Raw genomic sequence first — 26,586 nt, 5'->3', positions numbered from 1 at the left:
AGGCCAAAGGTGAATATTTGCTGAAACTTTTTTTTTCTATCAAAAAAGACGACACAAAAACAAAAGGTTTTCATCTTCTATTAGTTAAATAAACCGGTTGAATTTTTTTATTTTGAGGAACAGTCGAACTAAAAAACCTGAGGGGTGTTAAAGTCTTATTGATTCCAGTTTTATCTTTTTAAATAAGCAGATTTTTTTAAAGTTAATAATTACATACAAATTTCCAGACTTGCATCTTAAGAATATTTACTTTGCGCATGTTTTCATACTGAAATCGTACGATGACTGCATGATGTATCGAGGAGGAAACTAAAACCAAATCCTTCAGCTCTCCACTTTAAAATAACTTTTATTCACGGAGAAACAGACCTTTTGTTTATCATCATATTTCATTTAGTTCTTCATTTGTTTTATGGTTCATTTGACTTTTTCTTCTCTGATGTATTTACACCTGTTGTCCTCATGGTGGCAGCGTAGCATTTGTTTTGTGTTTACACACAGGTACCCCACACAGGTACAGAATGTGGTCTTAACAGCTGGAAAGTGTGTCAGTCAACCTGATTGATGCTTAAAAACCAAGAACGACATCAGCTATTGTGAAATCATCCATGCTGTTGTACATCCAGCTGCCTTCACATCATTTATTTCTTTCCTGATCCATTTTCAGCAGTTTGTGAAACTCAATATTCCGAACGTCGGCGCATGTTCGGGAAGTGAGCTGTGAAAACCTGGTTGGATGGAGTCCTGGATGCTGCTTCCTTACACCCTCCTGGGTTTTAGCCTGCTTCTCGTTTTGCTGCTGAATCACTTCTTTTGTTTTCATAGACTTAAACGGAGACGGCTGAAAAATTCTCAACTTGATTTGACTTTTTGTTTGTGAGAGCAGGACTCTCATGGGATCACAATTTCCAAACTTTTTAATAAACATGTTTACATGTTGGTGAATAAACCATGCTGTTAGTTTGTTTCTACTCTGTAAACAACACTTTTCTAAGCAGTGATTCCCAACCTGGGGTCTGTGACCCCCCTAGGGTCCCCTCTTGTGTTTTTTCAATGCTGATAGTGAGGTTACCAAGAATGTATTTGTAAAAATTACTTTTAAAAAATCCAGATAGCCAATGTGAAATCAAAACTCTGTAAGAAACAACTGTGTATGGCTGTAGGGCCCTGGCAGGAAAGGGGTTACTCGTGAAAAAAAGGTTGGGAACCACAGCTCTAGAGCACGTCTGAAAGCATTTAAAATATTATTTTCTGATTTATTGTTCACATAAAGGAAGCTGCACTGAAAGGTTATGTTTACTCTCAGTATTTTCAGCTCTGGACTGCATAAGATGGACTCGGAACCTTTTTTATGTTCTAAGTGATCAGAAAACTTTTTCTGTTAAATCATTTAAATAAAAAAAGTTTAATAAATGAGTTGCTTCTACTTCATGTTAAAAAGCAGAAAACAAAACCTGCTCAGAGCAAACTGCTGCTGCAGGCTGAACTTTCACAATGAACCCATCAGGGGGAGGGACTTGTGCAGGAGCAAAACGCCTGACGGCTCGACCTCAGCAGTGATAGAGCAACAGAGACCCGGAGAAGCGCCCTGCTGCAGCTGTGAGAAGACGTGGGAACTGATGATCATCTGTTCTCCGTCTGTCAGAAGGTGAGTTCTGTCTGGGAACATATCTCTAAACACCAGAATATGAAAATGTATTTTTCTTCACCAAAAAGGAAATTTGTTGCATTTCAGTGTTTTATTGTCCTCTCATATTTGCATTTACTGAACAGAAAAGTTGTGATGTTGACCTGCCCTAATTTCCCCAGAAATCCTCTTTTTATCTGAACTAAACCTTCCTCTAACTGCACCAGCTTGGTGCTGTTTGTATTTTTGAGAATGACTTCATTTTTAATCAAGTTTCCTGTCTTTTCTGGTCAAGTTCAAGTGCAGTGACTCTTTCTCAACAGTGAGGTGAAAGTCACACAACAAGCTGGAACACGCGTTAAAGAATTCCATCAGTCAGAGACTAACAGGAACACCTTCTGTACATCAACAGGAGACAAAGTGAGAGGGCTCCCCGAGCGGGGGGGTTCAGAGGCAGGTGTCGTGTGAGCTGCCACGTCAATGAGGACACCAGGCATGGCTGTGTTCAAGCACCAGAACGTGGAGGATTTCTATGAAACTCAAGAAGAGCTGGGGAGGTGAGGAATCTGAGTTTTCCTGGATTATGTGCACGAGGATTCGGCTCCTGTGGTCCTCCCGATGGCCTGTTTCAGCCTGAGCTGGGGAGTGTCACTGCGCTGCAGTGGGCTGAAGTTTACAGGAGAAAAAGTTTCAAAAGCAAGCTTGCTCTTAAACAAACAAGCTGCATTTGGAGTGGCTTTAAATGTCCAGGGACATGTTTCACTTAGTTGGACTGTTGTTTTTTTAAAAAGGGCAGATTCTGTTTAACGATCAAACCTGAACAAGGGCGCTCATGAAGAAAACAACTCTTGGGGAAATGCATTTAAGGAAGTTTGCAAAAAAACAATGTAGTTTGAGGAAGCTGTGCATCCACTTTGGGCTAAAAGCTGTGCAGGAGCTGATAGAGTCGAGGTAAAAGGAAGGTTTCTGACCTCTGACCTCTTCAACATAAACATGCGTCAACGTCCACGCGGTGTGTTCTGCTCATTTCCTCTTGAACTTCTTAGTCTTGGTTCCTGCAGGTTTGTTTGTACACAGGAAGAAAAACTATTTCTCCTCGTTTATGAAAATACTAAACACTTAAAAAATTCCCACAAACACGTCTTGATGATGAATCCACTCCAGAAAGACCAAAAATAATGATTTATTAGTTGTAAAGGTCCATGAAGTAGGGGCTCTGGGTGCCACTATGGATCACAACAGAAAGGTAAAGTCCCATTGGTCATCATCTCATGTTGGTGAAATTACATCTCCGCTTTTGATTAATCTCCATGGGGAGCGGTGAGCTGCAGCTGTGGCAGCGCTCGGGAACTATTTGGTGGTTCAACCCCCCAATCCTTAAAGTCGAGTGTCAAGCAGGGAGGCATTGGGTCCCATTTTAAAAACTTTGGATTTGAACCATGATCTCCCAGTCTCAGGGAGGACACTACCACGGGCTTCAGATGAGTATTTAGTCATTTCTGATTGATTGTTTTCTACTATAGTTGATATTAAATGTAAAAATAATACCGTAGTAGATGAGGTATTATGCAGTAACCAGTCTGCTCTTTTATTATGTCATTATATAATATTCTTACTAAAAAAAGTCAAGATTGTCCAATATTTGGGCCTTTTTAGCTCGTGCATCAAAGGCAAAAAGTTTGGGAACCACTGATTTAGACCACCTTATTAGTTTGTTTTTTGAGTTTATTTAAATCACCGTTTTGAGTGAAATCATGTGTTTTAAAACATGTTTCCTAATCTTTTGTCAAGTTAAATCTGATAATGTTAATGCAGAACCCAAAAATGCCTTTTTAAAAATGACTTTTACAAAAAATTCAAACATTATTAATGAAAAGTGTTTGTAAACGGTCCTTTAAAAGCAACATTTATGAGCTGGGAAGTATATTGTCTCATCACTGATCTAGTAATAAACTGCTGTGAGCTTCTAAAACGTTCAGTGTTTTGAGAATCTGAAACCTTTAGCTCGTGGTGACAGAGCGCAGGCGTTCAAAACCACTTTACATGGAACATGTTGCGGTTTTGTCAAGTTTAGCTGTTTCCTCTCGACTGTTTTGGAGCTCCTACCAACTCATCTTCTGATGGGTTTCAGTAAATGTCATCAGTGGCAAAATCGATCATGTGTGGATGATTTGAGTTGTTCTGCAGAGGTGTTCAAGGAAAATAATTCATCATTCTGCCCCTCTGATGATGGAGAGTTTGGAATAGTGGGTCTTTTCTTTTCGTTGATGACTCACAGTTAGTGGTTGAGCCTCTCTGCAGAAGGACCCCCTTTAGCTTGACACATGAGGTATTTACTGACACCTGGAGCTGTTTAACCCTCTGAGTGGTGACACGATAACATTCAGGAGGAAGTGTGACAGTGTGAGCTCACAGCGGCCACTGGCTCCTCGCCCCAGATCAGAAAGAGAGGTGTTATGAAAGTAAACATCAAGACAGGAAGGAGAAGAAGAAGCTTCTGTTTGACTCTGGTTTGGCTGTAAAACTGTTAGAGAACTTCTGCTACAGCTAAGAAGATCTTAAGAGCTCATTTCATGACAAAAAGGGAGCACCTTTGGGTTTGCACGCCTGAACTGGAACCAGAGTCGACGTCATCCTGGAGGTGACAGTTACTCCATGATGACATGCTAACCGGTTTTTACATGCTGATATAAACTCAGCATCTTGGAATGAATGACTTGTGATCAACTCAAATAAAACATCTATGAAGCATCGTTTAAAAATGTTGAGCCACCTCATGGTGCCAGAACCACATCGCCACAGACTAGCGTTGATTTTGCAAGCAGACGAAACACTACCAGAAGTGAAGAAACCTCTTTCCCAAGGATTATTCCACGTCTTGATTCATGTGTGGGTGAGCCCAGTGAGCCACCGGCCTGACAAAGATCACTTGAATCCATTTTTAATTTAGTATTTGCTTCTATGGCAAAAGCTGGCAGAAAAGTTACTAGAAGATCTTTATTTAATTTCCAATATTTCTAGTATTTGACATAAAAATGTATGGAGACCTGTGTTTGGTTGATTATTTATTTGTTGTAACTACGCTTCTCACCAATAAATCTTGCATTTGGAAAGCCTGATGACTCACCCGTACAAGGTGCAACATGTGAGAATTGTACATTCGGTTGTAATGAGCAACACAGCCAGCGATGTCTAAAGTACTCTCATTCATGCAGGCAGGAGAAGATACCAGGGTTGAAACAGACTTCTGTAGAGGTTGAAGCATCAACTCCAGCTTTTTAATGTAAAAGTAAACAAGTACTGGTTTCAAAACTACTTAAAAGTGCAATATGTAAGAATTTCACCATGAAATAACCGCAAAACAGTGTAATGTCTCAATCATGTTGGAAGGAAGGCTCCATTGAAACATATTTTCTTCTCAGACGGCTGTAGGGGCTTTAAGTTTTTCACCTTTCAAAATGGCCAAAGCGTTATGAAGTATTTTTTTACAATCTGTGAGCCCACGGGGTTTCCGAGTATGCATTAGCTAACGCTGCAATGCCGAGATTTGTAATTTGACATTCGTCGGCAAAACACAGCAGTGTATGGAAAGATCCTGATCCAGTAACAGGAGCAGCCCAAAAGTTACAGTATTTGTGAATAACTGTGACTTGTACTCTTAAATGTGTGAATCTCTGATTAAACCAAATGATAATTTCTGATTATAATCTGTCACTCTGAGTCTTTCATGCAGGCTGAACATGAAAATTGTCTCCTACACCTACACATCTCCTGCATTAGCTTCGGACTGAAAATAGACGGTGAAATAACAGTATTTTAAAAGCCTGACGTCACACTTTCACTTAACTTTCATGGACTCACCCACCTTGACTCATGATGGGGAAGGCTGTTGTTGTTGGTTTAGTGTCCAGGAAACAGCAGCGAATGTCTCGACTAGTAGAAGCTAACCATTAGCATTAGCAACTACGCCACATGGCAGAACTCCTCCAGGCTTGTGTTATTTGTAGAGATAAAACATCAATGTTGCAAAGCAGAGTCAGTGAGTCATGTTGCTGTTAACCAATCCGAGGTGACATGTCCACATATCAGGAAATAAGAAATCCTGCAGTCTGAATTTACGGTCTCCTCCAGCTGACTTGTACTTCCTGAAACAGGCACACCTGAGCCTTTTCCCCCTGAGTATGTCTTACAAGGCTTTTGTTTCTACTAGTGACCACTGCAAATGCATTTATTAAATCATTTTGTTTTGTTTTACTCTAATATAGGGTAAAGATGGCTAGAGGCTAACATTGAGCTAACAATACTAACAGTGAAATAAAAGCAAATAGACGTCTCTAAAATGATCTCAAGCTGCTTTTTCAGTTTCCAACAACTTACTTGTCATCTAGAGTCTTCTGGCATTGAGCTGTAGCTGGCAACAGCCATGATCCCATGGTAGTGAAAGTCACTCGTTTGTTTTAAAACTGGGCTGCAGTACCCAGTTTTGACCACATGATTTCATTCTTCAAACCTTCTCAGTGGCAGTATGAGTGATCACTGGGAGATTGGGGGCTCAAGTCCAAGGTCGGGTCATACCAAAGACTTTAAAACATGGGGCCCAATGCCTACTTGCTACTGAGCATTAGGGGTTGGATTGGGGGGTTAAACCAACAAATAGTTCCCGAGTGCAGACATGTCTGCAGCTCAGACCTAAATGCAGAGATGTCATTTCACCGGTGTGTGATGATGACTAATGGGACTTGAACTTTACTTACAAAGTAGGGCAGCAGCAGCTCAGGAGGGTAGAGCAGGTGGTTGTAGGATGGATCCCGGCTTCCAGCAGAGAATTCTTCTGTGGTGTCCTTGGGCAAGACACTTCACCCACCTTGCCTGATGGTGGCGGTTGGAGGGACCGGTAGCACCTGTGCTCAGCAGCCTTCACTCTGTCAGTGCGCCCCAGGGCAGCTGTGACTACGTTGTAGGTCATCACCTCCAGTGTGTGAATGTGTGTGTGTGTGAATGGATGAATGAATGATTCACTGTAGTGTAAAGCGCTTTGGAATCTGACACTTGTAGAAGAAAAGCACGTTGTCATTTTAAACACATTTAATCTTAATAACATTGATCTAAAAAAAAACAGTGTGTGTCGCCCCTAAACACACTTTCTGTGATTCATTAGTGCAACTCTTCTTGTCATGCCTACTTTTACCAGAGAAAAAGTCCCGCTTCACCACCGCTGATGTCCAAAGTGTTTCCCTAATTGGCGTTTGTGTCTTGCAACAATAACTTCTTGATATAAAAGACAAGATCATGCAGGAAGAAGTTAATTAAAGAAACATTTTCAGATGGAAGCAGCAGCAGAGGACACGAGTAAGGCAGCGACACACATTTTCACACACTCGAAGTGTTAAAGTGGGATGAGTGGACTTTCTGCAGGCAGGCAGGCAGCTGCTGCTGCTGAGCTGTAGTCAAGTTTCCCTTCATTGCACAAATAACGTCTCCTGGACAGCAGGCATCTCTGGGATAAAGATGTTTTTGAGCCCCTAAAGAAGAAGAAAAATGATGGAAAGGAACTCCATGTTGACCTTTCAAGCATTCTTCAAGTTCCTGTTTGACATGAGTTCATTTCATGAGTTTTGGTGGGCAGCACTGCTTCTTCTCAGATAATTAGCAAACAGGATGACTTTGATGAGCTCTTTGAGTGGAAAAAGGAGAAAATACCTTTACTTTTGCTAATATATTAGATTTTTACGTACAGGCTAGATGTTCCTGAAGCTTTGTTGCTCTCTGCTCCAGAGATCACTCAGTTGACAAGCATGTTCAGATATTTGTTGGGCGCCACTTGTCCGAGCATTCCTCCAACCTCTGTCTGTGGATAACGACCTTCAGCTGTTGGAAGTGGAAACCCTGCAGAGAGATGGTACTTGCAGCCACACCGACAGGCTTAAGGGCTAAGACAGACGGCACGCCTGGCCCGTTGTGGAATACCGGCTCCCAGCATCACTCCCTCTCTTCGTTGTTTCTGTGATGATGCTGAACCTAAACCTCTGCTCTGATACTTTCTTGCAAACATCATCTCAGACCCTTGACATTTAAAGAATTACTTAAGGAGGAAATGAAGCATGCTGTTGCTGGTCCTGCTGGGTGACCGTACCTTCTGGGGTTAACGATTTTTTTCTCAGGGGAAAAATGACAGATGTCTCCTCCTCATGTCATATGATCAGTTTTCTCTGATGAAGAGGAGTTAGAGGTGGAGATGAACAGATACCATTTGAGTTCCTAGGCTACCTTATTGCTGTTTTGGGTTCATCCAGTGAGATGTGTGTAAGTGGATCTTCGTCCTCACATGCAGACTCTGCTCAAACACGTTCACCGCCGTAGCAAACGTCTCCACAACCACCAGAGACTTTAGACCTGAAAAGATCTGTTTCCTAAAGGCGTCCCGGGGAAGAAAAACAAGCCTTTCTTCATTTCTTTTAGACACAAAAGTGAAAAACTTTTTTTTAATGCATCTCGAAGGTTTTTTATGCAGTTTCTCTGCTCTCCATGCTGTCATTTTTAAAGCTTTAAACAAGTGTTCAAAATATCCCAATTAACATTTTGCTGTTGACAGTCGTTGTAGAAATGCAATGCCTGGGTGTGTCCCTGCAAAATAAATTGGCTCAGCATTTTGCCCACATTGAGGGTGAATAGTCAGGCGTGGTTTTAAACCACAATAATGGTGTTTTATTTATTTTGTAATGCACACAGAGTTATCTGTTTAAGTCCAAGTGGAAGCGAAAAGCTGCAGCAGCTGCTTAGTTTTTCCTGCTTCCTTCTGCAGCAGCAACAGTGGTGACATGTGAAGTCTGAGACAGCGAGCAGATCTATTATTAGCATATCAGCAATAATCTCTCATCTCACAGTGCAGTTTCTGTGTGGATGGTTGTGTTCAAAATGGGCAAATATCCCTCTAGTCATTGTTGTTTTCTCCCTTGGTGTTTCTGAGAGGACTCATAACCATGACCTGATGTTTTGTGTGTTTTTTGTGTATATTATTAAGACACCGTGTGGATGGAAGTGTGGGATTCTCTCTGGTTGGTCATCAGGACGTTTAAGAACTCTCTTTCTGTTCTCACTCATCCATCTTTTTTTATTGTTTATTATTGCAACAGATATTTGGTCATTTATTACAAACATCTGAAAGGTTAAAGTTCCAGCATTTGTTCTGCTCATCATCCCTTTTCTCTATGTTGCTTAATTCCATCCTACCCTGGTTGGATTATTTAACGCAGAAATGAAATCCAGAACTAAAAGCACTTTCATGTTGCTGAATGTTTCCTTTCATGTGAACAAAAACAAGCTGAAATGCAGAAATAGTTAAACACGACCTACTGTTGGTGAGACCTGTTAACAGCTTGTTGAAAACATCCTGTAAACACTAATGTAAGAAAAAAAAATACTAAAGTAAAGGCTGGCTTTGTTCAAAGTGCAACAGTTTTGTTTGAAAGTCCGGTATCCTTCAGGCTTTATTAGGATCTCTACAGGGTTTGTTTGGATTTGGTTGTGTTTTAATTCATTTGCAGTTCAGCATTTGATTCTCAGAAGAAAAGTTTTGGTTTCTTAACAAATACGCTTAAAGCTGTGATCCATTGCTTGGTGTAATCAAGGAGCGGAGGAGGAGATTTTGACATTTTAATGGCTATAGCTCTTGCACCCCCACTCCTTCCTTTTTGGAAGAAGCCGAGCTGAAGGCCACAACTTATAGACCGAAAATGTACTTGCTCTTAAACTCATGCTGGCAGCAGGATGCATCTTGTTCACATTGATGCTACACTACATGTAGTACTGGAATATTCTACTAGGGCCACAGTAGAGAACACAGACTGGATAGATTCCCAGGTTGGTGGGGTACAACCACTAGATCAGGGCTACTCAATTCCGGGCCTCGAGGGCCGGTATCCAGCACGTTTTAGTTTTAACCCTGCTTCAACACACCTGATTTCAATCAGCAGGTGACTAACAGGCTTCTGCAGAGCCTGATGAGCTGCTGCGCAGGTAACTCAACCATCGAGGCTAGTGTGTTAGGCCAGAAAAACCACTAAAACATGCTGGATACCGACCCTCGAGGCCCGAACTTGAATAGCTGCCTTGAACTGTCCTTCCTTGGTCAAAGAAAACAGTTAACCCTCTGGAGGCAGGCGTTGCAGATTTGCAACGTTAAAACCCACCTACCTGGTTACTCCACTTACATATTTCATGAGCATTTTTTAACTCAGAAGTACCCCTGAAGCAAGGACTTAGTTGTTCATCCTTTTATCAAAATAAATTTTGAGCCTAAGAGGGTTAAATGGAACAGACTTGCATCACGTGACCGCAGCTTCCACAGCAGTCACGTAATGTCACGTGACACGGTAGGTAACGTTATATTTTACACATATAAGTTGGAATATAAATATATAATGAGCTTTTTACTTTTTAATTGTGTAAATATTTGCTAAATTAACTATGTAAGCGAGTTACTACCCAGTGGCCACTGAAGCTGCAACTACTAAGCAACCAGCCAGCCATAGATAACTTCTTTGAATCTAAAAAAAAAAAAACATTTTAAATTAGTTGACTTAATTTTAAACGTCCTCACCCGGAGCGTGAGTTTTCTCCGAAGAGTGTCTAGGCTCTCCCTTAGAGATAGGGTGAGAAGCTCAGTCATCCAGGAGGGGCTCGGATTAGATTTGCTGCTCCTTCCATTGAGAGGAGCCAGTTGATGTGGCTCGGGCATCTGGTCAGGATGCCTCCTGGACGCCTCCCTGGTGAGGTTTTCCGGGCACGTCCAACCGGGAGGAGACCTAAAGGTAGACCCAGGACATGGTGGAGGGACCATGTCTCTCACTTGGCCAGGGAACACCTTGGGATTTCCCCGGAGGAGCTGGCCCAAGCGGCTGGGGAGAGGGAAGTCTGGGCCTCTCGACTTAGGCTACTGCCCCCGCGACCCGACTGCGGATAAGGGGATGAAAACGGAGGGATGGATGGACTTGAAATTTGCCCCAAAAGTAGCTGCCAGCTTCTGATCCACCATCCTTTTGAAAACACTGCGGTGTATTCTGGGAAATTTTTGACCAAGGCTAGGCTACAAGACACCTCCTGTGTGTCCTTGCTCAGCTAGCTAAATGGCTAACAAACGGAGAAGAGACGGCTCGGTAGAACATGAACATTGGAACGCGTCTTGGCGGTTCCTGATGACGTATCTCCTAGGCAACTGGGGTGGGAACAAGACATCCTTTGGCATGGAGATACACCCCTAATTTATACTTCTACGTCTGCGTTATTGTTGAGAAAGATATTAAGCAGCAAACACAAACAGATTGAGGAACACATCGTGGAAAAAGTCTGAAAATATGAACATTTATTCATTTGTGACTGGAGTACAAAATACGGAGCTAGCGTTTTATTCATCGATGGAAATGACGGGAAACATTGGATTAGAGATGAAAGACAAAGTTGTTCATGTTATAAAGTCTCTAAAATATATAAACACATTATTAAATACACTATCGTGGACTGGATACATGAGTGCAATGTTTGGCATGAAACCACAGGAAAGTGCTACGCCCTCTGCTGTCCTGGAGGGGAATTGCTTCACAACACTTCCCAGGTGATGGACAAGTCCGAGTGCATAAAGTCTCAGTCAATGCGTGTGCATCTCGCCCTTGCAGAGCTGACGGAAATGTATAAATCAGACTTGAGGCACGTTTGCGTCACCCCGTAATGAATGCTGGGAACTGGGTTGCATTTTCATTGATTGACAGCTCTCGCTTGTGATACGCAAATCTTTTGGTCACCGCTCTAGGCTCGCATAAATGATTGGTTTTGCTGTAGAGGCCAGGGGAGGGACTCAGGAAGTAGAAATGAAGAATTACCTGCTTTTTAATAATAAAACAGGATCAGATTATTAAAATTTATTAGTTTTTTAAGTTACTATAAACATTTTATACAATGTACCCCATCTTTAACTTCTAATCATGTATAATTGAGTAATAAAAAGGTTTCTGATGTCTTTAAGAATGAGCTAACGTACCTCTCAGGGTCTCTTTCAGGAATTTTTAAAGGATTTTTTTGGTTACGCACATTAAATGTCTAATGATGGAGTACAATTAATGACTCAGCCCATCTTTAAAAGATGCATTTTCCTGACAAGGTCCATTTACTATTTTGGCATGTTTTTGCAATATAACGATGGGAGTTTTCCTGGTCTGATGGTGGAGAGGGGGAAGGTCAAGCTGCAGCAGCAGCAGCAGCAGGTTTTAGTTAAGTCTAGGAAGAAATGAGCTGCTCTGATAACTTTGTTACAGTTAGAAAATGTTTTCCTATTTATGATCTACTCTTATCTGTGGGGCAATCATGACTTATTTAGGTCCAAGTGGCCACACAGGAAAGTGTTCAGCTGTGAGCAATAAAACAAGCACACAAAGATCCAGTTGTTTTGTAGTAGGCTGCACCTCTGCTGTGAAATATTCAGAGCTTTTGGGATTCTTTCTAAATTCTGGGAGATGGAAAAACATTTGGCAGGAAGTTTGATGAAGTGGGAGTAGGCTCTGTCCTCACGATCAGCTGTTGAGTGTCTTCTGTCTCGCCGGGAAACAGGAATAATGGACCGAGCTACAATATTTCAAACAGTTTTGACACGGGATCGTCAGGCTGGCCCGGGAACAACCTGTGATCACACTGGAGGAGCTTGGATATGTGGCGGGGGGTGGGGGTGGGGGGGGGTGGGGGGGGGGCTCCGTTTAGCCTTGGCCTCCTAAATACCTTCAAACGGCCTTGGGTGTGTGACTGAGTTTTGAAGGTGATCTGATTCAGATCATCTGATTTGTATCAATTGTTATATGTTATATATATGATAAGCTGCTGCATTTTCTACACATATTACATGTGTATAACTTATTGTTTTATAAAACGTGTACTGGAGATAAATCTACCTACATTTTACTTTCAAACACTTTGCTTTGTTTTCTTGTTTTCATTGGACTATTTTCCTGTCCTATCTGTCTCTCATCTTCATTTATCTCCTCTAAATTCTCCAGAAAAACTGCTGCCTGGCTTCTTGCTTTTTCACCTCATCAGTTACTTTTGAACTACGCAGATCAAAGGGATCTCCTGACCCCAAAGCGTAGTACGCGTTTCGATGCTGCATCAGTGAGGTGAAATCACCGCAGCACACAATGAGTGGAGCGCGTCAGGAACGATTAAAAGACAGAGTACCAGGGGAAACATATGAATGATCATGTGTTAATAATAATGTTTTGTTGCACCACCTTGAGAATGTATCGTGCGCCGGACGCAGCGGGCGCACCAACGATCAGTGCTCTGCGTCCTCTCCGCTCAACAGAATCCCGCTACGCTGAGAGTCCATAAATATTGTAATATAGGCAGAAACTGGATCTTTCCCTGAAAGATATCTAGCCCCCCATAATTCGATCCCTGCTCCTGGATGAAAAACTGGACATTTTGATCAAAACCTCCCCAAACAGAGAGTGAAAAGTGGACATGTCCGGGGGAAAGAGGACGTTTGGTCACACTCTCCAGTGCGTCCTCTCACATCCTGTTTCACAAAATGATGCAAAATCCTCAACATGACATGCAAATAATGTGAAATTAACAACGCCAGCAAGTCTTCAATCACAACTTCTTCCTTTGTGTCTGCAGTGGACAGTTTGCAGTTGTCAAACGTTGCAAAGAGAAGAGCACCGGCACCGCATTTGCAGCCAAGTTCATCAAGAAGCGTCACAGTCTGATCAGCAGACGTGGCGTGAAGAGAGAGGAGATCGAGAGGGAGGTGAAAATCCTGCAGCAGATCCAGCACCCCAACATTGTAGAGCTGCACGACGTATTCGAAAACCGCACCGATGTGGTGCTGATCCTTGAACTGTGAGTCCCTGCAAGATCCCACAAAATACAACTTTTTATAAATAAATAAATAAAAACTTTTTTGCACGAAACGAAAATCTAGTCCATAAAAAAATCACTTTTGGGGGAGTGGAAACTAGTGACCTTGAACACTTCATTTCTGTGTACATGCAGTGTTTGCTAAAGCGCTGACCTTTGTTGGGAGGGATGGGATAGAACCAAACGTTTCTCCCAAACCAAATAATGCTTGTCCCTCAGAGGCCCCCGTTTAGGTCCAGCTAGGCCTGGGAATGCCGAGGGTCCAATTAGAACAAGTAAAACCAATTGTTGTAAGAGTGAATACTTTTCATGCACATTGTCTCAATCAAGCTTTTTTTAAAGGATTCATTTTACAATTCTATTAGATTTAGGGTGAAAATGGGTGATTAAAAAGTAGGATAAATGTCCCAGAAGAGGCTTGAGGTGAAACAGCAAACAAACATGTTACATCTAGGGCATGCAGGTCCCGTGTGTCCACTATAGAACACACTTTAGATTAGAGTGGAGGAGCCTGGCTCTATCATCTATCTGTGTGTGTGTGTATGTGTGTGTGTGTGTGCGCATGCGTGTGCGCGCGTGTGTGTGTGTGTGTGTGTGTGTGTGTGTGTGTGTGTGTGTGTGTGCGCATGCGTGTGCGCGCGTGTGTGTGTGTGTGTGTGTGTGTGTGTGTGTGTGTGCGTGCGTGCGTGCGTGTGTGTGCGCGTGCGTGCGTGCGTGTGTGTGTGTGTGTGTGTGTGCGTGTGTGTGTGCGTGTGTGTGTGCTTGCAGGGTCTCCGGAGGAGAGCTGTTTGATTTCCTGGCCCGGAAGGAGTCCCTCTGTGAGGAGGAGGCCACTCAGTTCCTCAAGCAGATCCTCAACGGGGTCCAATACCTCCACTCCAAGAACATTGCACATTTTGACTTGAAGGTACAACTCGCTCCATCCAAGTGTGTTGAACTGAATTGAACTCAAACACATTCATCAGCAGGTATCTGGTGTTTCTAAGGGAACTATCTCGTTCTAATTCCCGCGTCTTTCCTGTTGTTTTGTGGCAAACATTCAGACTGTCAGATAACGACACCACAAGGTTATCTCCTCTCCTCTAGAGAGCAGCGTGTCGCCCACACAGGCGTGTGAAAGGTTCTCCTCTTCTCTCCTGGAAGAACAGAGAGAACAGATTCACTTGGACTCAACTTTATGTTTAAAAACCGATCTGTGCACCAATAGATGCTTAAAATCTTCTCTGACCATCAGTGCTGCACTAACCAGCAGATGCAGTTGTTGGAGTGTGTCCAGTGCTTCGTTAATGTTCTACATTTAGTCATTTAGCAGGGACCTTTTAACCCAAGAACTCCACACCCACTTATAATAATAAGCTATTTGTGTTATAAAAATAATCAAAGAGTATTAATTTTAAAGTAATAATGCTGCAAAGTAACTATATTTGACTTCCATGGATTTTTATGATTTTTTTTTTGTTTAGCAACTCATCCAATAATACTTAGACTTGTACCAAGCGGTTGACCTGCAGGTCAGAGTTAACCTTGATGACATTCTAGAAGCTTTATGGTAAAAACAAAAAAATCTATTTTTGTTCCCAAAGATTTTTGAAATTTATTTGAAATGAAAGTTCTGCATTTCCACTTTCAGCCACTGTAACAGGTTAAAGAGATAAATGACTGTTTTCTGCCCTAACATTAACTATTAAAGTAAAAGAGGTGTTTTTTATACTTTCTATAACTTATTCTCCTCTACAGCTTGAGTTGTGTTTCATTATATTCATACAAACTTACCATAGCCTCTCCTCACTGTAAGAAATGAAATGCTGCTTGTTGCTTAACTAAGTTGTGCCAACTGGTTCCTGTGATGTACATTTAGTTTTAACATAACATACAACAGATACTACTCTTTACATTTAAGCAACTATGTTTAGTGGAACCAGCTGACATAACTTGGTTAGTGAAACTCAACATTTCGTTTTTTACAGTGTAGACGAACATCCAGGTGGCCTTTTGGATTTTAGTCACTGTGAGACATAATGGTTTAAATAGTTGAAATCATTTACAACATTCACTGGTAACTCCACCTTCTGTTGTTGTAAATCATCTGCTAAAATCAAGTTAAGTCAATTTCTGTGATTGCAAACAAACTCTCGAGGAATCAGGAAAATCTGATCAAGCGAAGCTTAAAGCCTGATTTATGCTTCTCAGTGTGCGTCGGCGCAGAGAGGCGCAACACCGTTATGCGTCGGCGCAGGGACAATTTTAAACAATTTTAAACATCTGTTGAAAGTGACGAAGACTGCAAGCTTGTGATTGGTCAGGACTCCGCTTCCTGTAAACTCGTCACCAGCACCGCTGTAGCTCCGTTAGAAAGTAAACAGATATTTAGTGGCAGACCCAGAACAGATTGAAGAACGCATCGGGAGATAAGACCGAAAATATAAATGTTTATTCACTCGTGACTGAAGGAGAACAAAATACGGAGCAAATGTCGACGGAATTGATGTGAAACGTGGGTTAAAAGGTGGAAGAGAATGAAGGACAAATTTGACTGTGTTACAAAGTCTCTGAAAAATAAAAACACATTTGTAAATACACTATCGTGAACTGGATACATGAATGTAATGGTGGCAGGATACCACAGAAAAGTGCTACGCCCTCTGTTGTTCTGGCGGGGAATTGCTTTGCAGCACTCCGCTGCCTGCACAGAAGTTTGCATGTGAAAACCTTTCCAACACTCTGTGTGCATTTCTCCGTTGCGGAGCTCACAGAGAAGTATAAATCAGGCTTAAAGCGTTACATGTGGTCTTTAGAAGTGAGTTCCTATGGAAAGGTCAAGCGTTAAAGCCTTTGAATGGCCTACGCTTAAATAAACTGGTTCATTCTGATTCTATTGATAGGCTAAATTCAAATTACTTAGTGCAAATATTTTCATAAAACTTTACGGTGCTCTCATTTACATTTTGCACATGTTTCTGATAAAAAAAACCCTGCTGTAGCACTTCCTATGCAGCCTGGGGCCCTTCTGGCAGGAGTGTCATTTTCAAAATAAACAAATAAGGCAGCAGCGTGAAAGTCCTTACTCGTCTGCCATTGGTCGAGCTTTTTTCATTATTAAAAAAGCTGTTTCTGTCATTTTATACATTTCTTTGTTAATCTCACCCTTCTAACCAAAAGATGGCTTATTTTTTTTATTGATTTATTCAAAAAGTTTTGAGATTTAATTATTTTCCTGATCCTAAAGTGGTATATTTGATTTGAGCCCCTTTTTGCTTTTCTCCCCGGAAAAATAACTCTGTAAAACACTGAAATATCTTCAAGTGACCACAAAGAATGACCTGCTTGTGGAACATGAGATATTTGCAGAATTTGACCCAAAAATTGTATCCAGTCACTACATTTCAGCTAATCTGTGCTGGTCCCGTCTCTGGAAAAGCATCAAATCATGAGGTCCACACATTTCTTGGCAAGTTCTTGTAGACCAGAAATAATAATTTAAAAACTATAACAGCATTTCTGTTTGTTTGCATTGTAAATAAAAAGTATTCTTTCTCCTAAATGCGTACACAAAGGCATCTTTATGCAGGTAAATTCAGTCAACTACTTTATTAATGTTTTAATAGAAATCTCCTAACCCATCCACCTTTTTCTGTGTTATGTTTGTGCATCAGCCTGAGAATATCATGCTGCTGGACAGGAACGCCCCTCTGCCACGCATTAAGCTCATAGACTTTGGACTGGCACAGAAAATAGAGCCAGGGGCAGATTTCAAAAACATTTTTGGCACGCCCGAATTTGTGGGTAAGTTTTTGTGCCAATAACTTGTTTTTTAGTTTGTGCAGTTTTGGTGAAGTTGGGGTTTTTCTGTTTTCAGCTCCAGAGATTGTCAACTATGAACAGCTAGGACTGGAAGCAGATATGTGGTAAGAGTCGTTGATTGCCTCTGACTGGGCTGTCCAGCCCGCCCCTGGTGGTTAAACTTGTGCTGTTTTTCACAGGAGCATCGGAGTCATCACTTACATTCTGTAAGTTGGAACAATGCACGATTAGAGAATTAGCAGAAAGTGGGTCTTGATTAGTATGTTTGTGCTTTATTTATATATTTATTTGCAGTTTGAGCGGAGCATCTCCTTTTCTTGGTGACACAAAACAAGAAACATTGGCTAATATCTCAGCTGTGAGCTACGAATTTGATGAGGAGTTCTTTAGCAGTACCAGTGAGCTGGCCAAGAGCTTCATCAGACAGCTTCTGGAGAAAGACACAAGGTAAAAGAATAGAAAAGCAACAAATAGACAAAAATCAAGCCCGATAAAAAAACTCAATAAATACAAATATGTCTGATATTTTTATTTGGTAATGATCATTACACTAAAAAGCAAATGTAGTCTAGATCAGGTGCGATCGGCATCCATCTTCCTATTAAATATCATTAAAATAGAGTCACAAAATCAACTTGACCCTTTAAATTATGTGTTAGTGTCCCAATGTTATGCCCCCCTCCACCCGCGCGAGCGCACACACACACACACTTCTTTATTCTATTCAAGAAAACTGCTTTTTTCTTGTTCAGAACAAAGCAGAGCTTTACCAGTTCTGCACATTTGTTGTTATCCAATTGAGATCAGCAAGGCTTGATTTGCAATTTAATGTCATCATAAAAAAAATATTATAAATTAAAGGTGCAGTATGTAAGAATATAGTGAGAATTTAATAGTGAGAAAATTGCAAAAGAGTCTAAAGCCTGGTTTATGCTTCTCCGTCAGCTCCGCAAGGGACAGACACGCACGGATTGACGGAAGCGTTTTGCTCTCATACTTCTCCGTCTCCTGGAGAGTGTTGCAAAGCAATTGCCCGGCAGGACAACAGAGGGCGTAGCGCTGTTCTGTGGTATCATGTCATGTATCGGTCCAAGATCGTGTGTTTATATTGTGTTTTTTGTGTATATAAGAGACTTTTAACACGGACATATTTGTCTCTCATTCTCCCACCGCTTCATGCGCTCGCCACCTCTAAACCCACGTTTCCTGTCATTTCCGTCCACAAATAAAACGCTTGCTGCGCATCTTTTCACTCCTCCAGTCACAGGAGAATGAAACGTTCATGTTTTTAGAGTTTTTTCACGAGGTATTCTTCAAGCTCCTCCGTGTCTGCCGCTAGTTGAACTCGGCTCTCTTTGCAATGGCGGCGCTGTAAACAACAGCGGCGTCCTGACCAATCACAAGCTTGCGTAATCCGTTTCGTTCGACGGATGTTTAAAAAAGTGGGCTCGACTCTGTACGTACTTGCATGACTGCCGGATCCCTACGCAAGGACGGATAATGGCGTTGCGTGTGCTCCGCACTGATGCAGACGGAGAAGCATAAATCAGGCTTAAGGTTTCAGTCATTAGATATTTTATACTGAAGCATATTTCATATCCAGCTGGCTGTGAGGATTATCAGTTGTTCTGCTTTCAAAACAAAAGGAGGAGGGACATAACTATTGTTTACCACCAGTGAGTGCGGGGTTGTCGTGTCTCCTGTGAGCTAATACCGCAGCGCCGACAACTGTAATTTGACGACGGCCGGTAAAAAGCTCCAGAGTTGTTTAAAGTGGTTGCAGTAACACATTTTACCACAGGGTGACATTTTTACTTAATTTCTACATAATGCAACTTTAAACTGACCACTAATAAGGTTCTACTAATATATTGTGTTTGTTTCAGGTTATCTCTCTCTGTTATAAAATGGCTTGCTGTGTAATAAAATTATGTCATATTTTGATGTCTTAGTTTAATGAAATCTAATAATGTGCAAAACAGCTTTTACAGAAATGTGGCTCAAATGTGTAAAATATGGGGGCAAACTAATAAACTGGTCCACATGTAGCAAAACAATGGAAGCAACATTTTTTAAATCGTTTATAGTGTAAATCTGTAGTCTTGGTAGAATTTAGATGATAAAACTGCTAAAACTGGAATAGTCTGGTCACGACCTATAGACAGAGCACAGTCGTAGAGGTGGAATCTACGGTTGGTCTTTAGAAGTGTCTGCATGCTTGGACCAGTCAGAGAAACGACCAACGCGATGTGCTCATAGCTACAAAAATCAAAGGGGCAGTCCGCCATACATCGTTGAAGAAAAAGAAGTGCCTCTATCTGCTCGTGTTTCTAAATCGTCCAGCGTTGATTTCAAAGCTAGCGCCATTCCAGAGCAGCATCTTTGTTGTTTTGATGCAGTTGCAGCTCTGTCGAAACGGTGCTAAGCCTGCCCAACATCTCTCTATAAACAGAGAGCGTTGTGATTGCCAGAGCCAAGGGTAGACCTGTAAGGCTACGATGGAGCGTGGCTAGACCAGCGAGCAGAGCCAAGTCATTTATCCAGATTTCTAGAGTAGCTAAACTATAATGCCATGGGAAGTTAAATAGAAATATTACTCTAGTAGTTGTCTCTTTTGGTAAAAGTTACAAGGAGCCACAGGTTGCAGACCCCCGGTCAGGATGAATGATTTAGATTCTGTTGTTATACACAACCATTGTGATTCACTAAAATCAGTAACATACACTAATCTAGACAAAACAGTCTTTGTTTTATTGTGTTTCACACATGTTTTTGTTTTATTTCACCTCCATGAAACGTAATATTCTTGAGATTATTACATGGGACTGAATCCCTCAGAGGTTCGAATCCTAATGAACAACAGACCTACTTGTTCTGCTTACTCAGCTGCATTGTCCTGTCGTTTTAGAAAACGGATGACGATAGAGGGTGCCCTGAATCACCCGTGGATTAAGGTATGCTCTTGATTTAAACTGTGCTGTAGCATGCTTTGTGCCATTCACATTGTGTCTAGTTAGAAACCAAAACATGGCTGTCAGAGGTAACGGGCCTTCAGCAGGGTCATTTATCACATGGGAGGCAGATCTGTGATAGAATGATCACAGATATTTGAAATACAGTAAGTCTCAAAGTCCCAGAGTTTTCATCCACTGGGGGTATTTATTTCACTCCCTCCATCCAAAAATAAAAGTCTCTTCCTCTAAATGTGATTGAAATGGAGCAAGGTCTCACTAATCGTGTTTTGCGATGGATTCGTACCAATCTGGAATGTGGAGGAAGTCTGCTCACAATGGCTGCTCTAATGCATGTAGAAGGTGTTTTGCTGTGAAGTCCTCATCCTGTTTGGATTCGAGCATGAGGCCAGGAAACATTACGCACTCATCAAGAATGCTTGCCGTGTTTTTTTTATTTTTTTGCGTCTTCAGTGGCCAAGGGTCACCCACTAACCCCCCCGCAGTGGCTCGTCCACTGGGAGTTTCATCACAATTTGTGTTTTCAAGATGCAACAAAGAGACAGCCTCTCACACAGTCTCCCCCCTTCCCTCCCCCCACCTCCTTCACCCTTATGTCTGAAGTCCTGCAACCACACGGAGGAAGAAGCAGCCACGTCTGGTGCCAAGATGAAAACCGAGACGCTACAGACCAAACGTCTGAAAGAGTACACAGTTCAGTCTCACGCCAGCGTGCTCCACAACAACACGTATGCTAACGTTGAGCGATTTGCACATGTGGTGGAGCACATCGGCGTTATGGAGGCGGAGCTATCAGAGGTGTCAGGGGCTAATCGCACCCTGCAATGTGACGTAGAAGCACTGATCTCCATCTACAACAACAAGGAGGCCCGGTGCAAGGAGGAGAGTGATGCTGTGAGGAAACAGCTCTCTCAGACATGCTACGAGATTCATAACGTGGAGACAAGCAGGCGGCTGCTGCAGCAGGACATCAAGGCTTTGGATATTAGTGTGGAAAGCATCAGTAGGAAGTTTAACCAAAGGCAGAGCCAGCTGGACGCCCTGAGGCAGGAGCTGAACTCTGAGCTGCACTGGCTGCAGGAACTGATTGGTCCTCTGCATCCTGACGGATCCAACGATGGCTTCCAAAGTACGAACGTGAAGAAGGCAATGATGGAACTGCTGCATCAGTCCTGCAGAGCTGAACTCCATCCAGAGACCAAACAGGCTCTCAAATAGTCTGGATGACATTCAGCAATTAATCAATCAGTTAATTTCTTCAGTGTCAACGGCACTTTATTAGCATAGGAACAGGAGAAAACACTTTCTTGATTTGTCAAGTTAAAGGGATGCTATGCTACTTCATATTTTTAAATCATTTTCTGGAGTCAGTGTGTGCTGAAATAACCCTTTACAGGGTTATTGAAAAGTCACTCAGACCCCCACTGCCCTCTGTGGCCAAAATATCACATTTGCAACTTCAGAGTGCAACTCCGGTCTGTTGGACTTGGGAAAAGATTGAGCTGACAAAGCTGGCGCTGCAGTCTGATTCCAGTATGTTTCCTGCTTGTTTTAGATTATGATCACAGCTGATTTGTTTAAGTTAGTGATGAATCATTCCTGTAGACACCAAGGAAGGCTGTGGAGACATTTCAGATGTTAGATTAAGGTGTTAAAATGGCAAACGCACAGCGAGGAGATGCGTTTTGGTTCTACTAAACAGACACTAGGGGGTGCTAAAATCAAGCCTAAACTTCCTAGTCTCCCTTTAAAGAAAGAAGCTGAAAATGATTTTTGTCTTTAATAAACTCAACGTGCAACAGTACCCACGTGAATCTGACAGTAGTAGCATTAAATGAAGTAATGGTTTTATTGGTTTTGCACGATGACAGTCGGCACTTTCATAATCATATATTATATATTGCTAACAGCATTAGCTATTTTTTGTAGTCAGAAGAAAATAAATATTTATTTATTTCAATTCATTTAAACCAAACAGGCACTTTTTAAAATTAGAAAATATTTGAAGACTCAAATTTTTTTGATTCTTTTTGTTTTTATTCTATGACTTTGTGTTTTATTTGTTATTATTTATTTCAGTGGTGGCTATTCTGTTTTCAGACAGTTTACTTTATGTTTTTCTTTTTTTATTAAACGTAAATGTGCACCTTTAAGGCTAAATTAGTTTATTTGGCCCATTTTTTTAACGTAGAGATGTTTTGAAGCCGACCATCACGTATGATAACAATCGTATCTGTAAATAAACATCTCACTTCCTTCCTTTCTTGGTCTATCTGATCTGTGCACTCGTTTTTGTCAACTCAAATAAACTTTATGCATCGTGTTCTCTGTTTCCAGATTCTTTGTATGAATGGATTTCATGGAGTATTTTTTTTCTAATGTGAAAATAACCTCTAGATTTGTCCTAATGTGTGTTTAAAGGTTACAATATTAGTTATTTGCTCTGTCTTTGCCATGCCATTCTCTTGTGTGTGTCTGCAGCCTCTGAACTCCAGACAGGCCATGGTCAAGAGGCTGTCGGTGGTCAACTTGGAGAACTTTAAGAGACAGTACGCCAGACGCAGGTGGAAGGTAAAAAAACAGCAGATTCAGACTCCTGACTGATTTTATGACTTCTTCCTTGTCACGTGTGTTTTTGTGTTCTACAGTTCTCATTCAGAATTGTGGCTTTGTGCAACCACTTAACAAGGATCATGAAGAAAGGCCAGAATCTGCCTGAAGAGAATGGGGTAAGAGCAAAACATAGCTGCAGTGGTTCAGCAGCTGTAGTTTGAGGAATCTGAATATCCTTGCTACAAGTTCAGACCTCTGCTGATGATCTCCACTCCGTGTAATAATTATACAGCCAGCAGCTGGAAAGCCTCGATTCTCAGAAAGACTGGGAACAGAATTCCACAGTTCTCCTGCCTATGCTTGAAGGTGATCAAATCTGTCTGCTGGTGCCTCTAAAGCCCGCTGAGTAAAGCCTAATCCACAATAAATCCACCTATAATTATGCTGTTGCTTCATTAATCTGAAACAAAAAGTAATGCATGTAAACAATGTGTTTTTGCTGAATGAGAACAGTGACTTAAACAAGTTTAATTTGATTACTGATTCAGGAAAACTGTTATGTTGGATTTTCTATTTCGGGATAAACACGGGTTCATTATAATGGTGGCTGTTAATCATTATACCTCCTTTTAAACTCCTATGTGTATCCTTTATAAATGGATCTGAACAATCGCAAAACAATGATTTTTAAAGGAATATTTTAAGTATTACTTTGGAATATTTTCCAATGTTAGTATACAATGTATTTTGTTATCAAGATATTAGCTGTATTTTAAAAACAAAACAGAAAAGTACTAGAGATACATCAGACCTGAGGTGTAGCTCTGTAAAATCTAGGAAGTAATAATATCTTACCTGTTTTAAATAGCAAACGGACTCAACAGGAGCTGTAGCACACCCGAAAACCCCTCCAGTCTAAAAAAGACACATAAATGGTTCATTTGAATGTTATTTATAAGCCTATGGTTGCACATTTAGCACCAGACAGTCATTGAGATTGAATATTAAGTTTATTTGCAGTAGAATGTAGTTTTGGGTCTACAGAAGTCACTGTAGTATTTGCACTAAACTATGTGACACTTTCAGTCAAAATATTACTAATATTTCTGTTGGAATATTTGACAAATGTTTAATTTATGGCAGAGTTTCACTCAAAGGGATATTCCACTCAAAAGTGAACTTTTGTGTGTTGACATATTTCACAGAGTTGGATTAATGGGGAAAAAACAATTAGTAACCATCCTAATCCTCCTGACCCAGCTGTACGCCTTTAGCTTTAGCTTAGCATAAAAAACAGTAAGTGAATGGAACCAACTAGCATTGTGAGAAAAATGTCCTTAAAATCACTCTGTAGTGATACAGATTGCAGCTGTGCTTTGTCATAAAATAGTCCCATTTTCACTTTTTGGTGGAATATCCCTTGAATTAAAATATTTACTTGCATGAAATGTGGCTGGAATCCACTATGGATTAGCTTTGGCTAGCCTTTAGCTCAGCTGTTTCCCCATAACACTATTTCCAACAGACAAGAGATCAATTGATATTGTTTTTTTTTCTTTTCAAAATGCCACTTTTTAAGATCTAAACTATTGTTTAAAGTAGCTACGTGCAGCTAGTTTAATTCCTGAGGCAGTGTGTTGTTTTTTGTCAGAGGGACTGTGAAAGCGACCAAGAGGAGGAAATTCTGAAGAGGAGGCCACACACCAGAAAGAGAAGCAGCACTTCCTGAGCGATGATTCAGCTGTTGATTGACGCTGTTTGTGGTACGAAACAGGCCACATTTTTCAGCTGAATCCTATCTTATAGATCTGCGACCACATCTATTAGAGCTCCAGCTGTCGAGATGGCGCTGCTCCACCACGTCAGCACCGCATCTGCGTTTGGCCACTTCTAAATTCAGTCTGTATTCAGGCAGAAGAAGATATAACTGGATTGTTGACAGGAACTTTTCTGTGTGTGTTCCTGCATGCACAAGAGTGTAGTCAGCTTCCTCTCATAACTGGTCTTAAAAGTTGCTCAGCTGTTGTCTGAATGTGACTCAGAGTCAGACTCTGTCTTTTTTCATGGTGATGTCTACGTGTTTGAATTTGCAGAGATGTTTTAGTCCATTTAAAGGTTGCAGCAGTTAGGATGACATGATGTCAGCTGATCTCTGTAAGCAAATGTTTACATCTTCATGTTATCTCGGCCATTTTGCAAACTCAAAAGCAGTCAACTGTACACAGTTTTGTGTTTACTGTATGCAAATATAAATGAATATTATACAATAATCACCTTTAATATTATGTACAACAAGATGTTAAGTCTTTATTTACACGTATGAAACTGATGTTGATGTATTTATAGTGTAAATAGTTGAATACACGTCTTAAGTTTACTTTCGTCTGAGCTCCAGAAACAGGTCATTAGTTGTCTTAAACTCAAATATTTACTGTGTAATGAACCATTAACTGATCTTTTTTTAATAAATCAAGTAAAATTAATGTTGTTTGGGTATTTTTTATAACAATAAAAATTAAACAGCGTTTATCTGCACAATATGCTTTAACTTTATTAAACTGCACAATACATATGGTTTGTTGGTGTTTTGGTCGTTTTTAGCGATTGTTAATTGTTATTTTCACCAAGCTGTGGTTACTTTTTATTTTATTTTCTCAACAAAACATCAGTTTGGTCTGCTTTATGTTTTTGGTTTTTTCTGAAGGAGACTGGATGGATAATTTGACCTGAACTGAATACCAGCTGGCACTGGTGTGATGTAGGCCAGTTTACAGAAATGGTGGGAAAGGAATTATAATGAACAAGTGGGTCAACTGTGGCAGGCCACTTTACTATATAATCAGACCACTGTGCTGACACAGTTATCACAATAGAGATTTCTTCTGGTTATAATAGCCTTACTAGTCATTTATCATAAATACGACAGTTATGCTTTTATTCAATGTGTTTTAATGTTAAAATAAATCCTATCAGGCATCTAAACCATCTTTGTGGACATTTATAATGAAATTATCTGTAGAATTAGAAATCTTTTACTGAAAGGTTTTGGATTTTGTTGATTTGAAAAACACCTCTTTGCCCTGCGACACTGATGAGTTGTGTGGAGCTTGTTCTTTTTGTGAGCCTATAAGGGTGGAAACGAAAGGAAGAGACTGAGGAAACAGGTATGAAAATTCATCTAATTGTGTGTATTTTGGCTCTGTGGGGGAACCTGCACAGGGTTTCCCCTTGCTTGCTGCCTGATGACAGCCGAGGAAGCTTCCAGCACTCCTCCAACTCCAAACAGGACAAAGTGTGTTTGGAACATGGGTGGGCACACTGTATAGATTGGGAAAAAATTACTTTCTAACAGATGAACCTTCTTCAAAAAATCAGGGACCTGTGGTGAATGTATTAGAGCAAACATGCATGGAAGAAAGACAAGGTTTCACCAAATAAACTCACTCTAAACCCTTCCACTGTCTTATCGGGTGACCCCGCCAGGAAAGTTGACCATTGAGCAGGGTTGATGTTTTATCGCTTGAGGTCCACATGGCAGGGGTGAGTGAGTACAACCTCACTCCTGCCACATGGACCTCGAGAGATAAACCATCAATCCTGCTCAATGGTCAACTTTCCTGGTGGGGTCACCTTATTAGACAGTGGGAGGGTAAAGCAAGAAAATTAGACTGAAACTTGAGCGTGATCAGTTTGAGTGAACAGTGAAGAAACCTGATATGTTTTGTTAAGCAA

At 41.1% G+C, this 26,586-nt stretch overlaps 1 protein-coding gene across 3 annotated transcripts; it reads left to right on the top strand.

Moving 5' to 3' along the window:
* Window positions 1–1,541: 1,541 nt before the first annotated feature.
* On the top strand, window positions 1,542–25,337 carry dapk2b (death-associated protein kinase 2b). Of its 3 annotated transcripts, none has more exons than XM_015964433.3 (12): window positions 1,542–1,648; window positions 2,040–2,184; window positions 13,289–13,510; window positions 14,297–14,435; window positions 17,182–17,311; window positions 17,385–17,433; window positions 17,509–17,535; window positions 17,624–17,776; window positions 20,238–20,283; window positions 22,783–22,872; window positions 22,950–23,030; window positions 24,506–25,337. In XM_015964433.3, the coding sequence occupies exons 2-12, from the start codon at window positions 2,108–2,110 to the stop codon at window positions 24,581–24,583; spliced, it is 1,092 nt and encodes a 363-aa protein (XP_015819919.1). In that variant the 5' UTR covers window positions 1,542–1,648; window positions 2,040–2,107; the 3' UTR covers window positions 24,584–25,337. The 3 variants fall into 3 exon arrangements, with proteins under 3 accessions (XP_015819919.1, XP_054589045.1, XP_015819921.1); XM_054733070.2 differs by lacking the exon at window positions 24,506–25,337 and adding an exon at window positions 23,147–23,294; XM_015964435.3 differs by lacking the exons at window positions 22,783–22,872; window positions 22,950–23,030; window positions 24,506–25,337 and adding an exon at window positions 20,905–22,115.
* The last annotated feature ends 1,249 nt before the right edge of the window (window positions 25,338–26,586 follow it).

This window comes from Nothobranchius furzeri, chromosome 4, assembly GCF_043380555.1.
Source record: "Nothobranchius furzeri strain GRZ-AD chromosome 4, NfurGRZ-RIMD1, whole genome shotgun sequence".
Classification (NCBI taxonomy): Eukaryota; Metazoa; Chordata; class Actinopteri; order Cyprinodontiformes; family Nothobranchiidae; genus Nothobranchius; species Nothobranchius furzeri.
The sequence above is the reverse complement of the archived record's forward strand: the minus strand, read 5'-3'. Positions and strand labels throughout refer to the sequence as shown.

What these genes read in the sequence shown, in the direction of transcription:
- dapk2b (XM_015964435.3), top strand. Translation starts at nt 2,108, where the DNA reads ATGAGGACACCAGGCATGGCTGTGTTCAAGCACCAGAACGTGGAGGAT. An exon ending in TTGCACATTTTGACTTGAAG is followed by an intron (nt 14,436 to 17,181) that starts GTACAACTCGCT and finishes TTTGTGCATCAG; the next exon opens with CCTGAGAATATCATGCTGCT. An exon ending in GGACTGGAAGCAGATATGTG is followed by an intron (nt 17,434 to 17,508) that starts GTAAGAGTCGTT and finishes TGTTTTTCACAG; the next exon opens with GAGCATCGGAGTCATCACTT.